Genomic DNA, 21,577 nt, shown 5'->3' on the forward strand with positions numbered 1-21,577 from the left:
TTGTGCTTAAGAAAATACTCCAGTTTCGAGTTCTTTGTTGGCGAGGCTTAGCCTCGATGTTGTGCGGAATATTCATGTGTTTCAGTGAAGGTCCGTGGAATTTGACAGTGTTTGTATTGTTGAAGTTGTTCATTCTTTACTTTACCGTTGGTATTTGTGAATATTTAGTAGACACTGATTCGACGCGAAACCTGGGTAAATGAGTCTGTAGACAAAGAACACAGCTGTAATTTGGAACTTGAAAATGTTTTTAACTCGCAATACAACGTTTACCACCCGGTGCAAAAGCTCCACCACTCTACCCCACCTAGTCATAATCGTGTAATTTGAAACCTCCACTCGATAAATCGGAATATATTTAGTCATAACTGTCAACAATATTCAAGAAGTCTTTAGTGTTCTCGGTACGTACCTCCAAGACCATCTACCTAGCTTATATTCTATTACCGCAAGGTAAGTGAGGTCTTACTAAACTGCTTTCTGCTTACATTGGGTTAAGGTTCATTTGAAGATTTAAATAAAAATTAGCTAACTTCCTTTTGCCCTCTGAGGCAGAAATGCGTAAATTCTGGTCAAGAAAAATTAGCCATAAGTTCGTGATTTCGTTTCAAAATGCTAATGTGATAGCCAAGGTAAGGTAGCATGATTAAGAAACCATCTGTATATTTAAATAAAGGGATTCTTAGTCAGTTTTCCAACGACACATTTGCCAAATTTTGAGGCACAACTCGAGCTAGCCTTTTGTCCAACTTCTGTCTCGTTATTTGCGGATGTAAGTCCAATTTCTTGTCATTTTTGATGTGCTTCAGCTAATTTGAATTTCGGTATTCAACCAACACTATCGTGTTCTGAAAAATATGTTTAAGAATTTTGAAAATAATGATTCCTTAAAAATATACTAAAAACATAACTTTATCCAAGGCATCAATGAACGACACATTCTTGATGGCCAAAGTGATATACCCCTTGAACCACACGTTTTACTTCACTGATTTTCTCAAGTCAATCAAATGCAAAACAGTTAAGTGCAATTCGCGTTTCTGTATGGTGAATGAGTTAGTCTCTTTGACGTCTTCTTGAATAGCTGCATTCTCTATTTTGTTTATTTTATAATCACGCATTTCTCAGGAACAGAGTGTGATGAATTCAAATGTCGATTCCTTTCCGCTTGTTTTGACGTCCTAAACGAAAACTTGCCACCCACTCAATAACCTTTCCGGTACCGCCTATCCCGAAGAACGACCTACTAATATATTTTACGAGGGTCTAGTTAAATCTGGGTTTTTTTTTTCGAAGTAGGGATAAGATGCGGTAGGTGGTTCAATTCAAGAGGGCGCGGGTTTTGAATCTAGTGATAGGCATCATCAACCTGAGATATCCGGTGATGTCTTGATTTTATCGCTACTATCAAAATAAACAAAGGCCACTGTTCTTGAAAAACGACTCGCTATCTGCAAGAGTCTTATCTACAGTTGCCGATAGAGAGAGAAGATTTTACTTTAAAGAGAAAAATCTACCGCAAATCATAATCTAAACCAAGCCAAAAAAAAGCCAAAATATATTTTGAAGTAGTCTATAATGAACGAGTAACATTTAACACCAATTAGTCGTACGAGCAACAGGGTTCCACACTTTGGCATTTTAACTTTTTAATTAAATCCAGTTTTTCAATTCCTTTTACCATATCTATATATAATTTGATTTCATTTTTCTATCTATAGTCTTCGTTAGGTAGCAGAATGAGTCGTGCGCTCCTGGTGTTATTACTCAGCTGTTTGTCCGTTATAACGATTTGTTCCGAGATTGAAGACGAGAAATCTCAATGTACACTGCAAAGCGATTCAAACTGTCAGCAGTATTGGTCTGTGCGCAGGCGCAATATGACTTGTCACGTTTCTGAACGTTACCGCAGCTGTGACCAACTGTGTCACGCAGGAAAGTGCAATATCTCTTGTATTGCTCCAGAGCAATGCCGACAACGATGTTATGCCGGCTCGTGCGATTCAATGGAATGCAATTCAAGAAAATGCCGTCAGCATTGTCTGAGAAGTGAGTGCAACCTTAAATGCAATAGTAAGCATTGTAACCAAGAATGCAATGTTGCAGGATGCCAAATGACTTGCAGTCCTGGGACAGAACTCTGTATTCAGAAATGCAAGGCTGGGAAATGCCTAATGAGATGCCCTCGTGGTGTGAAGTATTGCAAGCAGACATGTAACTATGGAAACTGTATAATGTTGTGTCAAGCGGAGCGGTGTCTACGATCCTGTCGCGAGGGAAGATGTATATATGACGTTCCTCGAGAACCCGTTTACCAAGTGGCTGTCATAGAAAACTGTAACTACGGTTTGGTAAACAAGACCTGTTTACAGGAATGTATACGTGGCTATTGTAACATTTTAAACAACGATCCTCAACACAATCACAGTCAAATTTGCTTCGGAGGACATTGTAACCTCGATTGCAATGATTACCATAAATGTAGTCAAGTGTGTATCGGAAAAGGATGCAAAAAGTTAACCTGTAAATCTGGAGTCTGCATACAGGAATGTGTTGCGGGGGGATGTGAAATGGAATGCGTGTCGGAAAAATGCAGCCAGATTTGCCGAGGTGGCGGATGCATTATGAAGTGTTTGTCACACGATACTAGGATCTGTCAGCAATATTGCACTGGTGGGGGATGCAAGATGATTTGCAATGCCGAGAATTGCAGTCCAAGTTGTTATGCGGGTTACTGTGAGTACGTCCGCACGAGACCTCCAGGTTCTGGGATCTTAAAGGTTTGTGATTCAATCGAGCGGGGAGTGTGTCGTCAAGCCTGTAGGAGTTATGAGGGGTGCTCCCTCACATGTAACCAGCTTGACACTCTGCACTCGTGCAATCAAACCTGTGATGGTGGGAATTGCAATCTTAATTGCTCCAGCATGGAACGCTGCAATCAAAATTGCGCCGGTGGGTTTTGCCAGTTGATGACATGTAACGCTAAAGTTTGCTTTCAAGTATGTAATGGAGGAGAATGCGGAACCATGAAATGTGAAGCAGAGACGTGCGTACAGATGTGTTTTGGACCAGGATGCCACATGACCTGCACGCCAGGCGTCAGGGAATGTCATCAAGCTTGTATGACTAAACAGGGGCATTGTATATTTGACTGTCATGCAGAAATGTGCACCGTCTCCCTCGTATGACGTCGTTATTTAGACCGTTACCATGGCTCCGCTAATGTCATTGTGACATCTCTTTTTTTCCTTGTAACCTTAACTTACATATACCAAATATGGTATGCTATTATATGTGGTACCACTGCTACTGCTAAATGATTTCCAACGACATTTTTATTGTACGTTTCCATGGTGTTATATAATCTTAACTATGCAAAATATTTTTGGAAAAAAAAACTCACGAAAAACAACTTCAATAAAATGGCGGATCAGGATTTTAAAAGGAGGGGTTCCAAAATGGTCGCCCCGCAGAAAAATCTGGCGCCGTCAAAACAGGGGCGTTTGCTGTTTTGTGCGCTCTAACCGACTCCAGACGTTGCGTTTTGTTAGTGGCTTTCGTCTATTGATTTTACGACGGGCCGAGGGCATTCCGATCGTGAGCGATAAATATGGAATATCGCTCGCGACCGATATGTCTTTGATCCAATACTGAAATATAATTATAGTAAGTTATGTTATTAGAGATTATTTTCCATTGTATAATGTTATAGTTTTAAAGGATAAAAGACGCTGTAAATACTTATGGCTGCTTTTTCATTCACTACTTGACAGAATGCTGGTGCGTGTGTTTAAGGAAGCGTGCGATATTTCTTGATGTACCATTCGAAAGCATTGCATACACCTATTTCAATAAACGTTGCGTGACGACCTATTTCAACGTTGCGTGACGACCCTAAGAACGGCTGCGAAGGAGGCTAGGTGGATAGCGCTATCCGATGGATAAATCCTTATCCTGTGGATAAGTCGATGCTGTTATCCAAAAGAATGAGGAATTTAACCCGTGAAATAAACTTGAAGAAAGTTAGGGTCTACTGATGTGTATTAGTCTAATATCTATTTCACTGTTTTAAAGACTTCACTCTAAGTTTTGGATAAAATTTACCCGTCGGATAGCGCTATCCATCCTTCGTACAACCGGACCCTGATGTTTGCTTTTTGAATTTTTCAAAGACAAATTAAGAGTTATTTAAGAAATCAAATGGTCAGTTTTGCGCTATTTCTAATTTTTTTGCTTTTTCGTTGGTTTTTTAATTGGTGCATTCTAATATTATTTATTTAAGTATCATTGGTAAGTCCCTCTATAAGGAAATGAGAAGGGGGAGGGGGATGTTGTCTTTTGGTCCTCTTGGGTTAATCTGCCCTTATTCATTAGAATACCAAGACCGTTAAACACTACTTAATGTACTGGGATATAAGGATTTTACTTTGCGGCATAATAGCCGATGGAATTTTGAAGACTCAAGATCCTGTCGAACAATATTACGGTGTTCTGAACCTTGATATTCAGTATGTAGTAACGATGGGCCTTCCGTTACTGTCTTTAGTTGGCTCTATGTCTCTTGACAGCGGTGAACCCGACCACCCTAACTTACAACTACACTGGAAGGTGTACCTCATTCGTCGGGTTTTGTTATCGACGCTGACCTAAATAAATAGAAAAGGTCGTTCAACTACACAATGGTGTGGTGTAGTGTGGTGTGGTGTGGTGTGGTGTGGTGTGGTGTGGTGTGGTGTGGTGTGTTGTGGTGTGGTGTGATGTAGTGTGTTGTGGTGTGGTGTGGTGTGGTGTGTTGTGGTGTGGTGTGATGTAGTGTGGTGTGGTGTGGTATGGTGTGGTGTGGTGTGGTGTGGTGTGGTGTGGTGTGGTGTGGTGTGGTGTGGTGTTTTTCTACTTTTTACTTACCCTGTTCAAGGCCCACCCAGGAAACGATCCTGTGCCATCATGACTCATCGTTATTTTGGAAAGCGATTCCATATTTGGCAGTTGTCCGTTAATCGTTGAGGTGTCAACACTGCAGTTTTGATTAGCAAGTTACAATTAAAAAAAAGCAACAACAACAGGGTAGCGGTTACGGCGTTATATACAACTAACGAATGTCAATCGATGTTTGTGTTCATCAAGCCATTGCTCTCACCTGTTTCTGTCAAAGTCTCCGGAGAGCTGTACTTTTGAAGAGCTTATTTCTTTCTTAAAGTGAGATCCATTAAGTATGATGAATACATTGGCACCAGTACCAGCAAGCCACTCGCCGGCCGTGTATACAGTGATAACATAATCTCCGACTTAAGATAAGAGGAACACAGTATTAGATCTTATTCTTTTATGGTCATCCATCCATCCATCCACCCACCCACCCACCCACCCATCCGTCCGTCCATCCATCCATCCATCCATCCATCCGTCCGTCCGACCGTCCGACCGTCCGACCGTCCGACCGTCCGACCGTCCGTCCGTCCGTCCGTCCCTCCGTCCGTCCATCCATCCATCCATCCATCCATCCATTAACCCACCCATCCATCCATCCGTCCGTCCGTCCCTCCGTCCGTCCATCCATCCATCCATCCATCCATCCATTAACCCATCCATCCATCCATCCATCCATCCGTCCGTCCGTCCGTTTGTTTGTTTGTTTGTTTGTCCGTCCGTCCGTCCGTCCGTCCGTCCGTCCGTCCATCCATACATCCATCCATCTGATTGATTCATTGATTGATAGACCTAATATTTCAGTTTACTTACGGATTTTCGTGCATTTCTTGTCCAACATCTTGTAACCATTATCATTGCATCTACATTCAAAAGAGCCCTCAGTGTTCACACAGGTGCTGTCAGCAGAACAGTTGTGAGCCCCAATTTTGCATTCATCAATATCTGCACCAACAGAAAAGAATATTTGTTGATAACAATAACACGAGTAGCTAAAATATGTATCTTGGATCGGACCAAGAAGCACTCCAGTGAAGTAAGAATTTATGTTGGATTTACAGGTGCTAAAAGTCCTCATTTTTGATTCCCAATAAATAGATGACAAAGGTTTCAATATACGTTTCTTGGCTACACATCGCGACAAAACATAGGATACTGCTGGCTCGGTACTGGCTCGGTACTGGCTCGGTACTTGCTCGGCCAAACTATGGCAGTAACCTACCAGCGATCGAAGGTAAGTAAGTACTGACGAGAATAAGGAAATCAAGATGGACCGCGTGCAGCCTAGGTTCTAGTATAGACTCCCTACTTTAAGATATATGGTCTATGTATGAGTGACATAAAAAAGGGCTGCCGATATCCTTGGACAATCCACTTGTGGTCTTAATATTCACCTATGCATGTCTTTCCTTGTGCTTCGTAGCCAGGCTTGCAAATGCAATCAAATGATCCAGCGGTATTGATGCAAGTTTGATTAATGGAACAATTGTGGGAGTCTAGCCCACACTCATCGATGTCTGGAACAAGAAAGAGTATAATGTTGATTAAAATATACCACATAGGCTCGATAGTATGGAAAAGGAAAAGGATACTGCTAGCTCGGTACTTGCTCGGTACTTGCTCGGTACTTGCTCGGTACTTGCTCGGTACTTGCTCGGTACTTACTCGGCCAAACTATGGCAGTAACTTACCTTCGATCTCTGGTAAGTAAGTACTGTCGAGAATAAGGAAATCAAGAGGGATCGCGTGCAGTCTAGGTTCTAGTATAGACTCCCTACTTTAAGATATATGGTCTATATATCAAGAAAAATTTAACTATTTTGAGTGACATAAAAAAGCGCTGCCGATATCCTTGGACAATCCACTTGTGGTCTGAATATTCACCTATGCATGTCTTTCCTTGTGCTTCGTAGCCAGGCTTGCAAATGCAATCAAATGATCCAGCGGTATTGATGCAAGTTTGATTAATGGAACAATTGTGGGAGTCTAGGCCACACTCATCGATGTCTGGAACAAGAAAGAGTATAATGTTGATAAAAATATACCACATAGGCTCGCGAGTCTGGAAAAGGAAAAGGATACTGCTAGCTCGGTACTTGATTGGTACTTGCTCGGTACTTGCTCGGTACTTGACCGGTACTTGCTCGGCACTTAATCGGTAATTGATCGGTATTTGCTGGGTACTTACTCGGCCAAACTATGGCAGTAACCTACCAGCGATCGAAGGTAAGTAAGTACTGTCGAGAATAAGGAAATCAAGATGGACCGCGTGCAGTCTAGGTTCTAGTATAGACTCCCTACTTTGAGATATATGGTCTATGTATGAGTGACATAAAAAAGGGCTGCAAATATCCTTGGATAATCCACTTGTTGTCTGAATATTCACCTATGCATGTCTTTCCTTGTGCTTCGTAGCCAGGCTTGCAAATACAATCAAATGATCCAGCGGTATTGATGCAAGTTTGATTAATGGAACAATTGTGGGAGTCTAGGCCACACTCATCGATGTCTGGAACAAGAAAGAGTATAATATCAAAAAATATATATCACAAGGGCTCGCGAGTCTGGAAAAGGAAGGGTTTTATCCCTTCGAAAAACCTAGCACGCCAAATTTGATCTGTGTGTTAGCCGTGCTCTAATTTAGATCAGCCCAGAGGTTGTTTCAGGGTTCAATCTGTAAGTAAGCCGTGCCTTGACTTAGATCATCCCAGAGGTTGTTTCAGGGTTCAATCTGTGAGTTAGCCATGCCCTGACTTTGATTAGCCCAGAGGTTGTTTCAGGGTTCAATCTGTAAGTAAGCCGTGCCATGACTTTGATTAGCCCAGAGGTTGTTTCAGGGTTCAATCTGTGAGTTAGCCATGCCCTGACTTTGATTAGCCCAGAGGTTGTTTCAGGGTTCAATCTGTAAGTAAGCCGTGCCATAACTTTGATCAGCCCAGAGGTTGTTTCAGGGTTCAATCTGTAAGTAAGCCTTGCCCTGACTTTGATCAGCCCAGAGGTTGTTTCAGGGTACTAGATAAATTTGGGACATTTTACATCTGTGTAAGCCATACTTCACAAGCAAGATAAACGTTACTGAGAAAGTACGAGCGCCGTGTCAAAACAAAATGCCAGGTGCACTCACATGCATAGTTTAATTGAATATGCACAACTTAATTAACATAAAGGCGATCTATCAAAAGTAAACAAGAGCAGGCCCGTGCAAGTCATCTCTTAAAGAGTCGCGTGCCATGTATCAACTAAAAAAAACACAAGAAAAAATTTGAATTTACCTGTACATAGTGGCCTTTTGAAACCAGGTGGACAAAGGCATGTGTAGCTATTGATATAAAAGTTTGGTGTACAGGTGGCGTTGCTAGGACACGGGCTACTCTTGCAGGCATTCTGAGGTACAAAAAGCACAAAGATTATCAAAGACAACTGAGAAAGGTTAGTAAATATTTGGATGTCAAAATTGTCAAAAGGGATTATTTGGGGAATCGCATTGAAAAAGTGTTTTGTCCTTACTTAATGGCAGGTGGATACTGGATAAAGAATAACAAGCTTTTACACCCATTACGTTTTATCACTTCCAACAACAATTTTAATATTAACAAGTTCACATATATAGAGCATGTGCATGTTACGTCATAGCCGCCATCTTGGTTGACGATAACAAAGCATTCCTCATTAGCTTCTCTTGTTAGATCAACCAAGATGGCGGCTGTTACATTATTATTCATATCTCAAGGGATTTTGAGTCAAACGGTTGCGCACACTCTATTGGTATCTATCTCTTTGAATCGACCACCTAGACTACCTATCTATGGGTGGCCGGGGAGATTACTCCCATGTAAAAAGCCCGGGGGGGGGGGGGACTTTTGCCCGTTTAGGGTAGGGATGTGCCACTGAGCCCTCTGAACCCTGACCCTGTTCCAGAGTAAAATCGCTGAAATTCATACCCTGTTCCAGAGCGAGATCGCTGAAAACCATACCCAGTTCCAGTATTGTGAAAATAGTAGACGATGTACTCACATCTGTACCAACGTACACTGAGTCCTCTTTGTTTACGAGGTCATCGGGGTGACGGTACTCATCTGAATCGTTTATCTCACAAATAGCAGACCTCGTGCAGTAGTTATACGACATGCATGACTCGTGCATGTAACACGTGATCTGGCAAACGTCTTTTGTGACGTCAGTCAAGTTCTGAACACTGTGATGACGTAGATAGTAGCCTTGTTGCTTCGGAAGTAAGATCATATTCTTGCAATCTCCAAGGGTTTCTGTTTTAATAATAACAATAATAATAATAATAACAATAATAATAATAATGATAATAATAATAATAATAATAATAATAATAATAATCGAACTTGTATAACGCACATATCAAAATTCATGGCACTTCACAATAAAAAATAAAATAAATAACAGGCGTATGTTACAATATTAATGAAATGTCATAGTTCATTGATGTTCACTTTGAACCAGAGGAGACAAAGTTCTTGAACAAATGAGTTTTCAGTTCATTTTTGAATAATTGGATTGAAGAACTTTTCCTAATTGGAAGTGGCAGGTCATTCCACAGTTTAGGGCCAGCAACGTAATTTTGAATGATGACAAATTGTATGCTGCTAAAGGGTCTAAATAGAGATAATTAATGCCAAAATTTCTCAAGCGGTTCCGTAAAGTTTTTATCATTCAAATTATTTTTTCCCTTCCTTCTGATTGGCCGAGATACCTGCAAATAACTACCTACAAATGATAATCTGCTCATGCGTATTACGGTGCAAAGCCGTTTTGCTGCAAATAATAGTTCTGCTCATGCGCAGTAACGTTGCACTTGTCAATATGGCTTTTTTCCCTGTGACTTGGTATGTTTGATAAATAGCAAAAACAATCAAAGCACAAAAAACCAATGGAAAAATAATAATCTGAATGATAAAACAATTATTGAACTTGGTTATTTAACATTATTCAACATTATCGGTGGAATATTTGCCGAGCGGCGAGCTAGTCTCCGAGCGGCGAGTTAAATATCAACATAATCACTCAGCCTGAGGGGAATAATTGTTTTACTATGATTTTAGACTTGAATATCAGAGAAAAGTCCAAATTCAGGACTAAAAAAACGTTTTGCATTACTTCCGATCTGGAAAACTTTAGAAAACCTCATAATTACCGCTCCAGCGGTGATTATCGTCGCTCGACCAATCACAGCGCGAGAAACTCTATATTCAAGTCTAAAATTAAACTAAATCTAAATATCATGATTAATTAGTGTCTCTGCCTTCGGCGTCGGGAAAAATTGCTCTCGTTCTCAACAAACGTTGGTTATTTGTTTGCATGTCTTGACTTAGATTTCCATTTATTTCTTATTTTTTAAAGTGTTCTAAGTTAAAGGACTCTTCACCATGAGAATGAAAATCCTAATGTTGTGGAATGAATATGCATGAGCTGACACCCTGTATGAATTTCGTTTTTATAGGTACATCTTGCTAAACAAGTACCTGCAATTCGGTGACTTTTCTCCAAACTCGCGCCGACCGGCAAAACTATGACAATCTTTTTACCAAGAATATGAAGTTTCAAGGAAATCGATTTTAACTGATTTTGAGCAAACAAGATCACGATATTATGTAAAACGGCTGTTAGAAAATCGGCCCGTAACGGCAACCTCGACTTAAAAATACAATTTTGAATACAACGTTAAAAGCCTAAATGTTTGTGTTACTACATGTGCTAAATTTAGAAATATCCGAGATGTTTTTGACGCGATACTAGCGAGTTAAAAAATAGCGAAAAGCACTTTCAATTATGTTTGAGCCTAGTTCTTCCAAACACTTCCAGATATTCTTCGGTACCATGCCTAGTGCGTGGTTTATTAATCAAAATAAAATGGAGAATTTCTTATATCAAGAACTAAGGTTTAAAAAGTTATCTAAGTATGTTTAAGAACCTATATTGCGTAATTATTATTTTTAAATTTGACTTTCTTATTTCTTCAAACTTTTCACGGAGGAGTTAACCTTACCTTGGAACTGGACGATAAGGAGAGAAACCAGCACAAAAAGAAAGCTATTCCAATTTTGACCCACTAAACGGTTCTTCATCTGGTAGCCGTTCTTCATGCTTCATGCCGGCCTTCAGGATCAGTTATTTGGTCATTTCCAGCTAATTTCTTTATTGTCGATGGCTGCTATCAACGACAGACTTGTAAAGGGTAAGCTTTTCACTAATGTAACTATGAATAATTTATACTTGCAAGACCTAAGAATCCATTCATAATTTATCGTTCAGCCGCCCACCAAACGAAAGTAAACACAAACAATGATAAACGCTGTGTCAAGATTTGCTTTAGATAAGAAACTATATATTCTAGAACTTGTGGAGTCTTGGCTTACATGAAAATAGTACGAAACGACATATTATATAATATTAAAAAATAGAAAATAGTACGAAGTTGACATAAAAATCCTTTTTCTTAAAATGCTTAAGTTTTACTCTATGATACCTCTTATAGAAAGGTTACTATTGTATAGTAGAGTTAACGTTAAGATGTCGTTTCACAGTTCATTTCTGGCTTTGTGAAAAGTCTTTTATAGTCAAATTATGAAGTAAATCGAAGTCAGCTCAAATTATGAAGATGAAGTTAAAAATAAAAAAAATAAAAAAACATTTGCTTTATTTCAAATGAGATATTTTTTTACTGTATTCTAAATGCTTTTAAGCACTTAAAAGAACTTAAAAGTTCTTTCGGGATTGAACTAGTTAATTCGATTACCTGTTTATTCATTCCCAAACATTAATTTTTCCCCCTAAAAAGTCATGATTTTTAATGATGTATTTATGCAATATTCTTGTTTTTGTCCCTCTTTGATTTGCCATTTTAATTATGCGATAATTTCTGCTTTTACGGCCTCCGGACAATTTCTTAAACGCCAGCTGCTGCAGGAGATAATAAAATACTCGGCGGCTTGGACATTAAAATTCAGTAGAATAGAAAAGGATATTCATTAGATGCAATGCTAATGTTTCATGCTTTATTAAAGCTAGAAATTTTTTTTAAATCCAACTATAATCTCTTTGTAAACGAGAAAACAAGAATAAGAGGAGTCATCTTAAAAAATATTTTAAAGTTTGGTCTTTGATGTTCAGATATTCTTTGAGGTTCAGATTCTACATAATGTCGGACCTAGTTAAGTTTATTTATAGATATTAATATTAATGCCTGCGTACTCAAGGATGTTTTTATTCCAGAATTTTCTCTTGTTTTACTATTGTATCAGTCAGACAACCTATTTTCTTCATTAGAGTGCATCCCATATATCCGTGAACTAAAACAACTTTGCACAATTAGTACTGGTTTATGAACAGTAGACCTCAGTAGACCGTAGCCTACAAAACTTTGCACTTGTATGTTATCTATCGTAAATAATTATTATTCGACGTAGTTTTGTAAATCTTTTCTGTTTTAATATCCATTTTCCATTTATTTATGACATTATCCTCCGCTCTATGAGAAGAAACTGTAAATATACGTCACTTAACTTAAATCGTTTGCAATAAGAATTACATAAATAACTTAATATCATAAATGAAAATATTCAGCACGTCAATTAGTGGCAAACTAAGTTACTTTCGATTGCTGTTTCCTCTTACCAGATAAAATTCTTTAATATCTTAACAAAAATCGTTATTTTGTTTTTATAGTAGCCATTTTTTCAACTTTTTCATTCTCGTTTGCGCCACAAGTTTCAGTTGCCATGACTACAAAAGCAAGCTAAGTAAACAAACAATAAAAAAATTTGGTTAAATGATAAAATATTTGGAAGTCATTTCATGATTAACTATTTGTAGAAATGTTGAAAAACAAGCCGAAATGGGCGCGAATCGAAGTTAAAAACATGTCGATGGCGCAATTACCAATTTTGTCTCGATGCCTTTCATGTTTAGGTCACATCACACCTTTATTAGAGGGCTATTTTCTCTTAGAATCTCCAGGTTTTCACCTTGACTTTCTCAGTACCAGTAACATTCAAGAATGGCAATTGTGCTGTTTCTACTGTGTTTCAATCCATACATTTGAGGTTCAACAAGTTATCACTAAGAATTAAATAATCTCTATCGCACTTTGTTTTCTGGAATATTAAGCTGCATTAGTGGCAATCAAATATATAGTTACAGAAGATCAAAATTCTTTCTCTTCGTATGTTGATTACTTTACATTCATCAACATTTAAAAAAGTAAAGACCATTTTCCATTCTAGAATCCATGGCCGTTTAATACATGCAGGACTTGTTTAGATGGAACCCGAATTTAATGAGTCTCGATAGTCGGTTCTGTACATTATTGTGACTCTGTGTTTACGTAACTCAACAGAAACAACATAAAATGCCTCAAGTTATAAAACCAAACGAAGCTAGCAAAGAATACAGTCGGTTTGCGCAACACGCAGGAGGTCCTCAAACGAAGCAATGTTTTTTAGATAACTTTAGATACTTTGGCATATTACGGTCAGTTTACGTTCACTAGAAATAACTGAAGGACCCAAAATGAAGCTGTGAGGGACTCCAGATGTTACCAGGAGCTAATCCCTGATGTTACATATTTCAGAACGACATATTGATTATCGTAGTAGATGTATGTGCCGTTGGTGTGGGCTGGGGAATACCCTGCTGGCAAAGTCTTCTTTTAATTTCCCTCAACGAGAGAGAGAGAGAGAGAAAAAGATTTTCTTTGATAGCGGCATTACAAAAGATAAAACCACACGACTTCATCAGTCTCCTTTCTTTGTATCGTTTGGGGGAATTAAAAGGTGACTTTGCCAGCGGGGTAGATGGGAAGCAAACTTCAAATGCCAACTTATATAGCTACCTAAGCGCGCGACTTCCTAGAGATAAATTATTTTATTGTACAAACGTTTTGCAACTTTAGACTGAATTATACTAATTTCAATAAGAATAACAATACTTACACTAATTTAAAAAAGCCATACCTCTTTTTACTTCAAATCCTCCCTTATAACTTTTTAATTGATTATCATGAATCGTCGAATTTCGATTACCGTGTTGACAACGGACGCAACAAGATAGGATAGCAACCATACCAAAATACAGACAGACTGACGTCGGGATCGTTTATGGAAATGAGCAAAGCAACGGCACAATCTGATTGGTCGAACCACAAAACCAGACGCGTTGCATTTCAGACATGAAAAAACGTGTCGACCAAAAACCAACAAATGGGAAACCCTTAAAGAGTTTCTCATTCTGTCACCTTAAATATCCCTAGAGTATAGCAGACGATTCGGTTTTGGAGAAGCACTCCATCATCTTGCCAAAAGGAATAGGTTTATTGATAAGATCTGTCATGATGTATTGGCTTACTCGGTCCAAGTGCACTGGCCTCGATAACAGTTCCGAATCACACTTGAGATATCAGAGGCCACCATATTGCTTTCCGTGAACGGTATGCAACAAAGGACGTTCTGTTGTGTGGAAAGCGGATCTTAAAAGAGATTGAATAATCTTGGCGATAATCCCAGGTCACGGTAGACTAAGATGACCTTGCATTAAGCTATCACAGGGGTAGGTTGGGGATAACTGTCATGACACACAATATCTCACAGGGGAAGGTTGGGAGTAATTGTCATAACGCATAAGATCTCTCAGAGGTAGGATGGGGGTAATTATCAGTGACACATATTATCTTACAGGGGTAGAATGGGGGGTAATTGTCATGACACACTATGAAATCTCACAGGGGTAGGATGGGGCAAGACGTGAATCAATTAACGCTATCATGACAGAAGGAAAGCTAGAGTTCAAAAAATAAAAGAAATTTCACTTCACGCAGAGGAAGGAAGGATGGAAAATTAAATCTAAACTAAGGATGGAAATATTTGTCGCCTACCCTCCTCTCCCTTCCTCCACTCCCCCTCCCCACTGGTGAGTTTGTGACAGTCGTCTAATTCCAAATAAATCCTTCAAGCTGTTATCTTTTTTGTACAGAAAGCATTTATCTCAAACAAATTCCTTGGAGGAAATTGTCATCTTTGGGAAGACTCGTGCTTTGTGACACCTCAACCACGTGCGTGCGCGGGGAATATTTCGATTCCAGGCCAGGCATTTATAGTTTCTCGACTGGAATATTTCTTACCACTGTCTGCGAGGAACTTCGGTGTTTGCTTAAATCTCTGGTTTTTAAACAGGACTACTTGTTCAAGGGGAACTGAAGACCAAAGTAAAACGATAGACTGAGATGTAAGTAGTTTATTGAATTGATACGGGGTGTAAATGCTATACATGCTATGTGTACATTTGGCACTTGGATACCTTATTTATAAATGTTCTCATTCATAATGTAGAGTCCGTAATGTAGCGTAAAAATAGACCGAAATGTCCGGAGATAAATATCTGAGTTACATGAAAATTATATCGTGTGAAAGAGAATCATCACCGAACGCGTAGCCAATATTCGAATAAAAATTTCTTTCAAAGTTTTGATTTTGAAATTTTTGCCTAACCCGGGTTCGGTGCAGACATTATTACTCTATTATTTAACATATAAATAGACGTCTATAATATATAAGGACCCTTTCTTTGACACTGCGAGTTGGTCAGGCTGCTGCGCTTATTCTCAAATAAATAGACTTCTATAATATGGACACTTTTCTATCGTGTACACTTCGTTTGGTCCTCGCTGCACTTCTTCACAATTAAACATATTTCTATAATACGGACATCTCTCTATTAAGAACCAATTTTTTTTTGGTCCTGCCTGTAAGTATTTACAAACAAACAGACGTCTATGATACGAACACCTCTCTATTTACGTCCATTTGGATGCCTGATGGTTATTGTGAGGAAGAGGAAGGTTTTATTATAGTCAGTAGGATTCGAAATGCCATCTTAATTGTATTAAGCATATCTGTGTTAGTCAGCTGCATCTTAACCCCTTCTATCAATACACCACAGTATATATACTTCCAGAAGAATGTCATGATAGATAACAATCTGGTTTGACATAACTGTACTTTGCTTCTAGAATGTTGTACTGTCAAACATTACCAGTTCATTGATGACTTGGAGATAAAATATCAAGTCGGGAAAAATATCCACTTAGAGACAAAAATGGTGTATGTTTACGTTTCCTCGTCAGCTGTGATAGATTGAATAGAGGTGAAAAGTGAGGGGCTGTTTGGGTTTTTTGGGTGGTCTAATATGCCAGAGGAGGATAAGGTATTTTGTTTTATGTTAGGGCTATGTTCGTAATCAGAGATAAGTTGAACCAGATGACGGAAGGTCAACAAAAACACTCCTAAGCTCCAAAACAAAACACATATATGCACTTATTAACGACTGGACATTCGTGAAAACTGCCGAGTTACAGCCAATGTCGGATCGTATTCTTTTACTCTGGAAGGAATTCAGTAAGATCGACGAGTTGGATATCTGAATGCACGGACGGACGGACGGACGGACGGACGGACTTACGAGAAATTTCGCGTGTTTGGATGAAAATAAAAAGCGTTCACCCCTTCATTTTTTTATTGGGTGAGAAGTGAAATAAAGGAGGGGAGAAGGAATACATAAAACGTGATATTTTGGCATCTTATAGTGCATCCTTTATTTCTAGACCAAACATCCGGTAGTTTAAGGAGTAGATCTTGGAATGTCGGTATGAGAAAAACCGCAATGGATATCCTTTACGGAAACAATAAATATATTGTAAGGCGATATCTGACATAAACTTACTTGTATTTGGCGGGAAGAAGATGAAGAGAAGGTGGAGAGAAGGTGGAGAGAATTTGGAGAGAAGGTGGAGAGAAGGTGGAGAAAAGGCGGAGAGAAGGTGGAGAGAAAGTGGAGAGAAAGTGGAGAGAAGGTGGAGAGAAGGTAGAGAGAAGGTGGAGAGAAGGTGGAGAGAAAGTGGAGAGAAGGTGGAGAGAAAGTGGAGAGAAAGTGGAGAGCAGGTGGAGAGAAGATGAAGAGAAGATGAAGAGAAGGTGGAGACAAGGTGGAGACAAGGTGGAGACAAGGTGGAGACAAGGTGGAGACAAGGTGGAGACAAGGTGGAGACAAGGTGGAGACAAGGCGGAGACAAGGTGGAGAGAAGATGAAGAGAAGATGAAGAGAAGATGAAGAGAAGGTGGAGAGAAGGTGGAGACAAGGTGGAGACAAGGTGGAGAGAAGATGGAGAGAAGGTGGAGAGAAGATGGCGAGAAGGTGGAGAGAAGGCAGAGAGAAGATAATAAGTAATGTTTTAATCTTTGCTTATATATTACGTTCAATCGACATTTTATCAGTTGATCAATTGAAAAGTAGAGGGAAAAAATATTTGATAAGTAGAGGTGCGCTTTCATAATGTTAAATGCCCAGGAACAGTTTTATGGCAAGGGTTCTCACTTCTCTTTTTTTCTCGGTAATATGTCTCCATATTGCTATTTTATCGATCTATATATTACTGGGGCAACTGAATATCTACTCGCGCAGACCAAAGAGTGTTACCCGCAGCGTCCGTGCAACAAATAAATGCAAGATCTCTTCTGATTTGCCAATGGCGATTGTGCGCAACGAAGGAGAGTACGAAACGTAAGTTGAATGCAGTTTCTCCTCTCTTCTCCTGCCTTGCCTTGCCTTGTCTTTTCTTTTCTTTTATCCGTCGTTAACTTGTTTCAACCAAACCCTTTATCAGTCTTGAGGTGGCTGTGTTACGCATCAGCTTGAAAAAATCAGAATTTTCCAGATGATTCCATGTTAAAAAAACACGTTCAAATCCTTTCCTTATTTACTTGGGCTGGTTAGAAAATATTTAAAAATCGTGACCTTTTAAATAGCTGCATGTGTATTTTTGGAGAACTCATTAAATATCCATCTCAAATTCGATTCACTAAATAACTGTGGCTTGATTTTTTGGCTGCAGAACCAGGACTGCAGAGAATAGAGCAGTGCTTTCTTATAGACTGGTATTGATAGTAAAAATATATCGCTTTAAAAACAAGTTTGAATTGGATATAGAATCCAATTTATACTTTGGGAATAGGAGAGCAAGAAACGAGTGACTGAAAAACGTGTAAGTAAGAGATATTTCATAGTTAGCCCTTAGTTTTGTTCCAGTGTTTCATATATGTTCGTAGTCAACTTCTAGGTTGAGCTATTGAACTAAGGTACCATGATATTTTTCTGGGAATATATTTTTCCATAAGAATATTACATTTTGTATTGTAAGAAAACAATAGAGAAAAGAGAACAACAAGGAATCTATAGCACCCAGAGTATATTTGCACTAATTGGCCAATTTACATACGGTGTGAATAACGTGTAGTATCGACCTCGCACTACGTTTGTCCGATGGATCTCTCGCTCAAATAAAGCCTTATTTTGATTGGATTCTATTCTATGATTTTCACGAGCGCAGCTTACATCTGCATTAATTAGTCGTTATACGCAAAATGGTGTCTGTGAATTTGTTGAATGTTGACATGCGCTGATAATTAGATGATAATTCAATACCTGAGGGATATATATAATCTCATTACCATATTGCTTAGTTTCACTGATAGCGTCTCATTCTGGTGAGTATATATTACGGCTCTGTGACCTTTAATATATGCATTTATCATGTATGTTGAATTTATCAGGAAAAAAGTCAATTTCAAATAGTCTCTTCTACAACTGTATTTCCTGATACAGTCAACACTCGCCTTGCATGCGAACACCCCGATATTATGGACGCCCCAATATCGTGGACAGGAGCAATTTCCCCGGTGAAAAATACTCGCAAATGAATGACCATAATTAAAACTCGCTAATTGCGAACGCTCGTTATTACTGACACCAAGTGAAGGTTCCGAGGATGTCCGCTGTAACGAGAGGTGACTGTAGATTGAGAAAACCTTACACCAACAGAAAAGTCTTCTTCTTTCTTTTGGTCCTGTGCTGTGCTTCTTGTTCTTGTCAACAAATATTTCTTAATATTATCCATTTATAATCTTATCAGGATTGATTGTAAATTTTTTTCTTTCTAGTAACATGAAGGTCCTCTTTCTTTTGGTCCTTGCTACCTTTCCTGTTCTTGTCAATCCAACCAAGCTTGTCAACAGTTGCACTTCTTACAAATCCCGAGCGTGTCGACAGCACTTTATCTACGGGAGCCTTGATATCAACTGCAGGTCACACAGCAAAGCCTGTGATCAAAAGTGTATCCGAGCAGGTTGCTCTATGAATTGTGCCACTTCAAAACCTTGCAGACAAAGGTGCGTCGCTAGTGGCTGCAAGACTATGGTCTGCAATTCTCATAAATGCACTCAATCGTGCCTTCAGAGTCGCTGTCAGATGGAATGCAATGGCGAGAGATGCAAACAGTCTTGTGAAGGAGGTTTCTGCAACATGACTTGTCCTGGGAGCGCTCGGAAGTGCATTCAAAGTTGTCAGGGAGGGGGATGCTTAATGGTGTGCCCTAAAGGAGTGGAATACTGTGAGCAGTACTGCAGCAGAGGAAAATGTTTTATGATGTGCGCAGGGAGGGTTTGTCAACGCACGTGTGGATCAAATGGAGAATGCAGAGTTTCAAACAGACCAATAGTAACCAGCCTTACAAGACCCTCATCCAGGAGTAAAATGAACGAGTGCAGCAGTGTAAGCTACAACATGTGTTTCCAAAAATGTCTACCAGGAAAATGTGATATATTATATGACAACATTAAGCCACTAGGGTGGGGCAGCACCCAAGTTTGCCTCGGTGGAAACTGTGTCTTAGGATGTAATAACAAGAACGGTAAATGCTGGCAGAATTGCCCGGGAGGTAGATGCCTCCCTATGACATGCAACTCTAGGATGTGCATTCAGGAATGCGGTGGAGGTGCATGTGTTATGAGATGCACAGCTCTGAAGTGCAATCAAGTCTGTCTTGGTGGGGCTTGTACCATGGAGTGCAGAAGCAGAGTGAAAAAGTGCTACCAGTCATGCCAAGGTGGTGGGTGTCTATTCAAGTGCAATGCTCGGCGATGCTTCAAGCTGTGTCCATCAGGAAACTGCAGGTCAATCAGTCCTCCGACTGTCCTGCCTAAAATACCTGGAGAGTGCAAGTATATGAAATCCGGACGGTGTAAACAGGAATGCAGCCAAAAGAGATGTGCGTTGAGCTGTAAGGGCTCTAAGCCCTATGGATCCTGCGACCAGACATGCGCCCAAGGAAGATGCCGCTTAAAGTGCCATACACCAAATTCTTGCAAACAGACCTGCAAGAGGGGCAAATGCATTGCAATGACGTGCAAGTCTAAAAAATGTACTCAGGATTGCACAGGGAATCAATGCCGTATGGCCTGCACATCTGACAACTGTCAACAACGTTGTAACGGCAGAAGTTGCAGCATGGACTGTGCGAGTGGGACCAAGAATTGCCATCAAATATGTGATGGAGGTGGCTGTGTTTTCAATTGCCACGGAAAAAAGTGCACTTATTCTTGTAAGGGAGGAGGTTGCGTTACCCGTGTTGCCGAGGCTTCTCCGGATGCATCCAACAAAATATCCGACAAGACATACTTCCTATCTCTCTTTTCCAAGAAAGGTCAAGGTCGAGTTGACTGAGGATAAGATTGGTCAACACCACAAACAATAGTAAAAAACACATGTGCCAATTGGATATGGAGTGTCTACAGGAGACTTCAAGGTATCTTGGTATGTCACGCATTTTACAGTGCATAACGCAATGTTTTAAACCATAAACAAATCATAACTGCAATTTAAGTTTTTTAAAACTTCGAATTCAACGTCATATTCATATATCCTCACATTTATAAAATCAAAGCATTCTATAGAAGGAAATTGGCCATATATTGTGTGATACGCCTATACTAATATAATTTTCGAATGTCAGGGACGAAATTGTATTTTTAACGAATGGAAGGCACTCCTAAAATATTAACCAACATTTCTTACAGGACAAATAATGTGAATTGTTATGCAGGGACATTATGATGAATATTAATAATCATAATAAAAATGATATTTAGTATAGCCTTAGATAAGAGGTAAAGGCCCTGATTGTAGCTTTCATCCAGGAAACATTTTATTCATCATGATCAATTAATGACATTTTTACGTGGTTTACGTGGAAAATAAACTAGTGGAATGGTCGCGACAACACTCGAAAACATCACTAAATCGCACGGCCATAAGCGTTAAGACCCGTTTACACTGGCGATTTTTGTGGCAATTTTCGGAAATATGAAATATTTTGTCTCATTCTTCAAAAGAGACATTCGTCTAGGAAAATCTTGGTATCCTGAAAAAAAACTTAAGCAAGTAAATTCTTTACCATCATTTATTATGGACAAAATCGCAACAAAAAAAAAAAAAAAAAAAAAAAAAAAATCGCAGCAAAAATTGCCAAAAATCGCTAGTGTAAACGGGGCTTTAGGACAAGTTATAGAAATATTATAAGCTTTTAGAAGAGTCCATTTTCAGGGAGTTGTGCTGTTAAGCGGATCACAAACCCAGGCAAAGACAACTCGAGCAACTGAAGTCCCCATGAAACGGCTATCGGATATTTACGAAGAAAATCAAGTTATTCTTTCTCTCAATTTACACGATAGTTACTTGACTACGTAAGCAAATGAACACTGAACAGCAGATAACAAGTCAAGAGGTAAATAGATACCAA

The 21,577-nt window shown here is 39.3% G+C and overlaps 3 protein-coding genes across 4 annotated transcripts; 2 read left to right on the plus strand and 1 right to left on the minus strand.

Moving 5' to 3' along the window:
- The first annotated feature begins 337 nt into the window (after positions 1–337).
- Positions 338–3,321, plus strand: LOC116287695 (uncharacterized). Its single transcript, XM_089024241.1, has 2 exons — positions 338–453; positions 1,722–3,321. Exon 2 carries the CDS (start codon positions 1,740–1,742, stop codon positions 3,186–3,188), a length of 1,449 nt encoding a protein of 482 aa, XP_088880367.1. The 5' UTR covers positions 338–453; positions 1,722–1,739; the 3' UTR covers positions 3,189–3,321.
- On the minus strand, positions 3,318–11,112 carry LOC116287721 (uncharacterized). The gene is made up of 10 exons (XM_089024242.1): positions 10,943–11,112; positions 8,941–9,191; positions 8,199–8,310; positions 7,313–7,435; positions 6,811–6,933; positions 6,321–6,443; positions 5,740–5,871; positions 5,138–5,285; positions 4,906–5,014; positions 3,318–4,646 (listed from the first exon to the last, which is right to left on the minus strand). The coding sequence occupies exons 1-10, from the start codon at positions 11,037–11,039 to the stop codon at positions 4,506–4,508; spliced, it is 1,359 nt and encodes a 452-aa protein (XP_088880368.1). The 5' UTR covers positions 11,040–11,112; the 3' UTR covers positions 3,318–4,505.
- A 3,686-nt stretch (positions 11,113–14,798) lies between these two features.
- LOC116287723 (uncharacterized) lies at positions 14,799–21,058 on the plus strand. Of its 2 annotated transcripts, none has more exons than XM_031694412.2 (2): positions 14,799–15,174; positions 18,942–21,058. In XM_031694412.2, the coding sequence occupies exon 2, from the start codon at positions 18,946–18,948 to the stop codon at positions 20,500–20,502; it is 1,557 nt and encodes a 518-aa protein (XP_031550272.2). In that variant the 5' UTR covers positions 14,799–15,174; positions 18,942–18,945; the 3' UTR covers positions 20,503–21,058. The 2 variants fall into 2 exon arrangements, with proteins under 2 accessions (XP_031550272.2, XP_031550273.2); XM_031694413.2 differs by lacking the exon at positions 14,799–15,174 and adding an exon at positions 17,853–17,986.
- Positions 21,059–21,577: the final 519 nt, after the last annotated feature.

Source organism: Actinia tenebrosa, unplaced genomic scaffold (assembly GCF_029948245.1).
Source record: "Actinia tenebrosa isolate PJP-AT-01 unplaced genomic scaffold, QUT_ActTen_1.0 PGA_scaffold8__29_contigs__length_14323225, whole genome shotgun sequence".
Lineage (NCBI taxonomy): Eukaryota > Metazoa > Cnidaria > Anthozoa > Actiniaria > Actiniidae > Actinia > Actinia tenebrosa.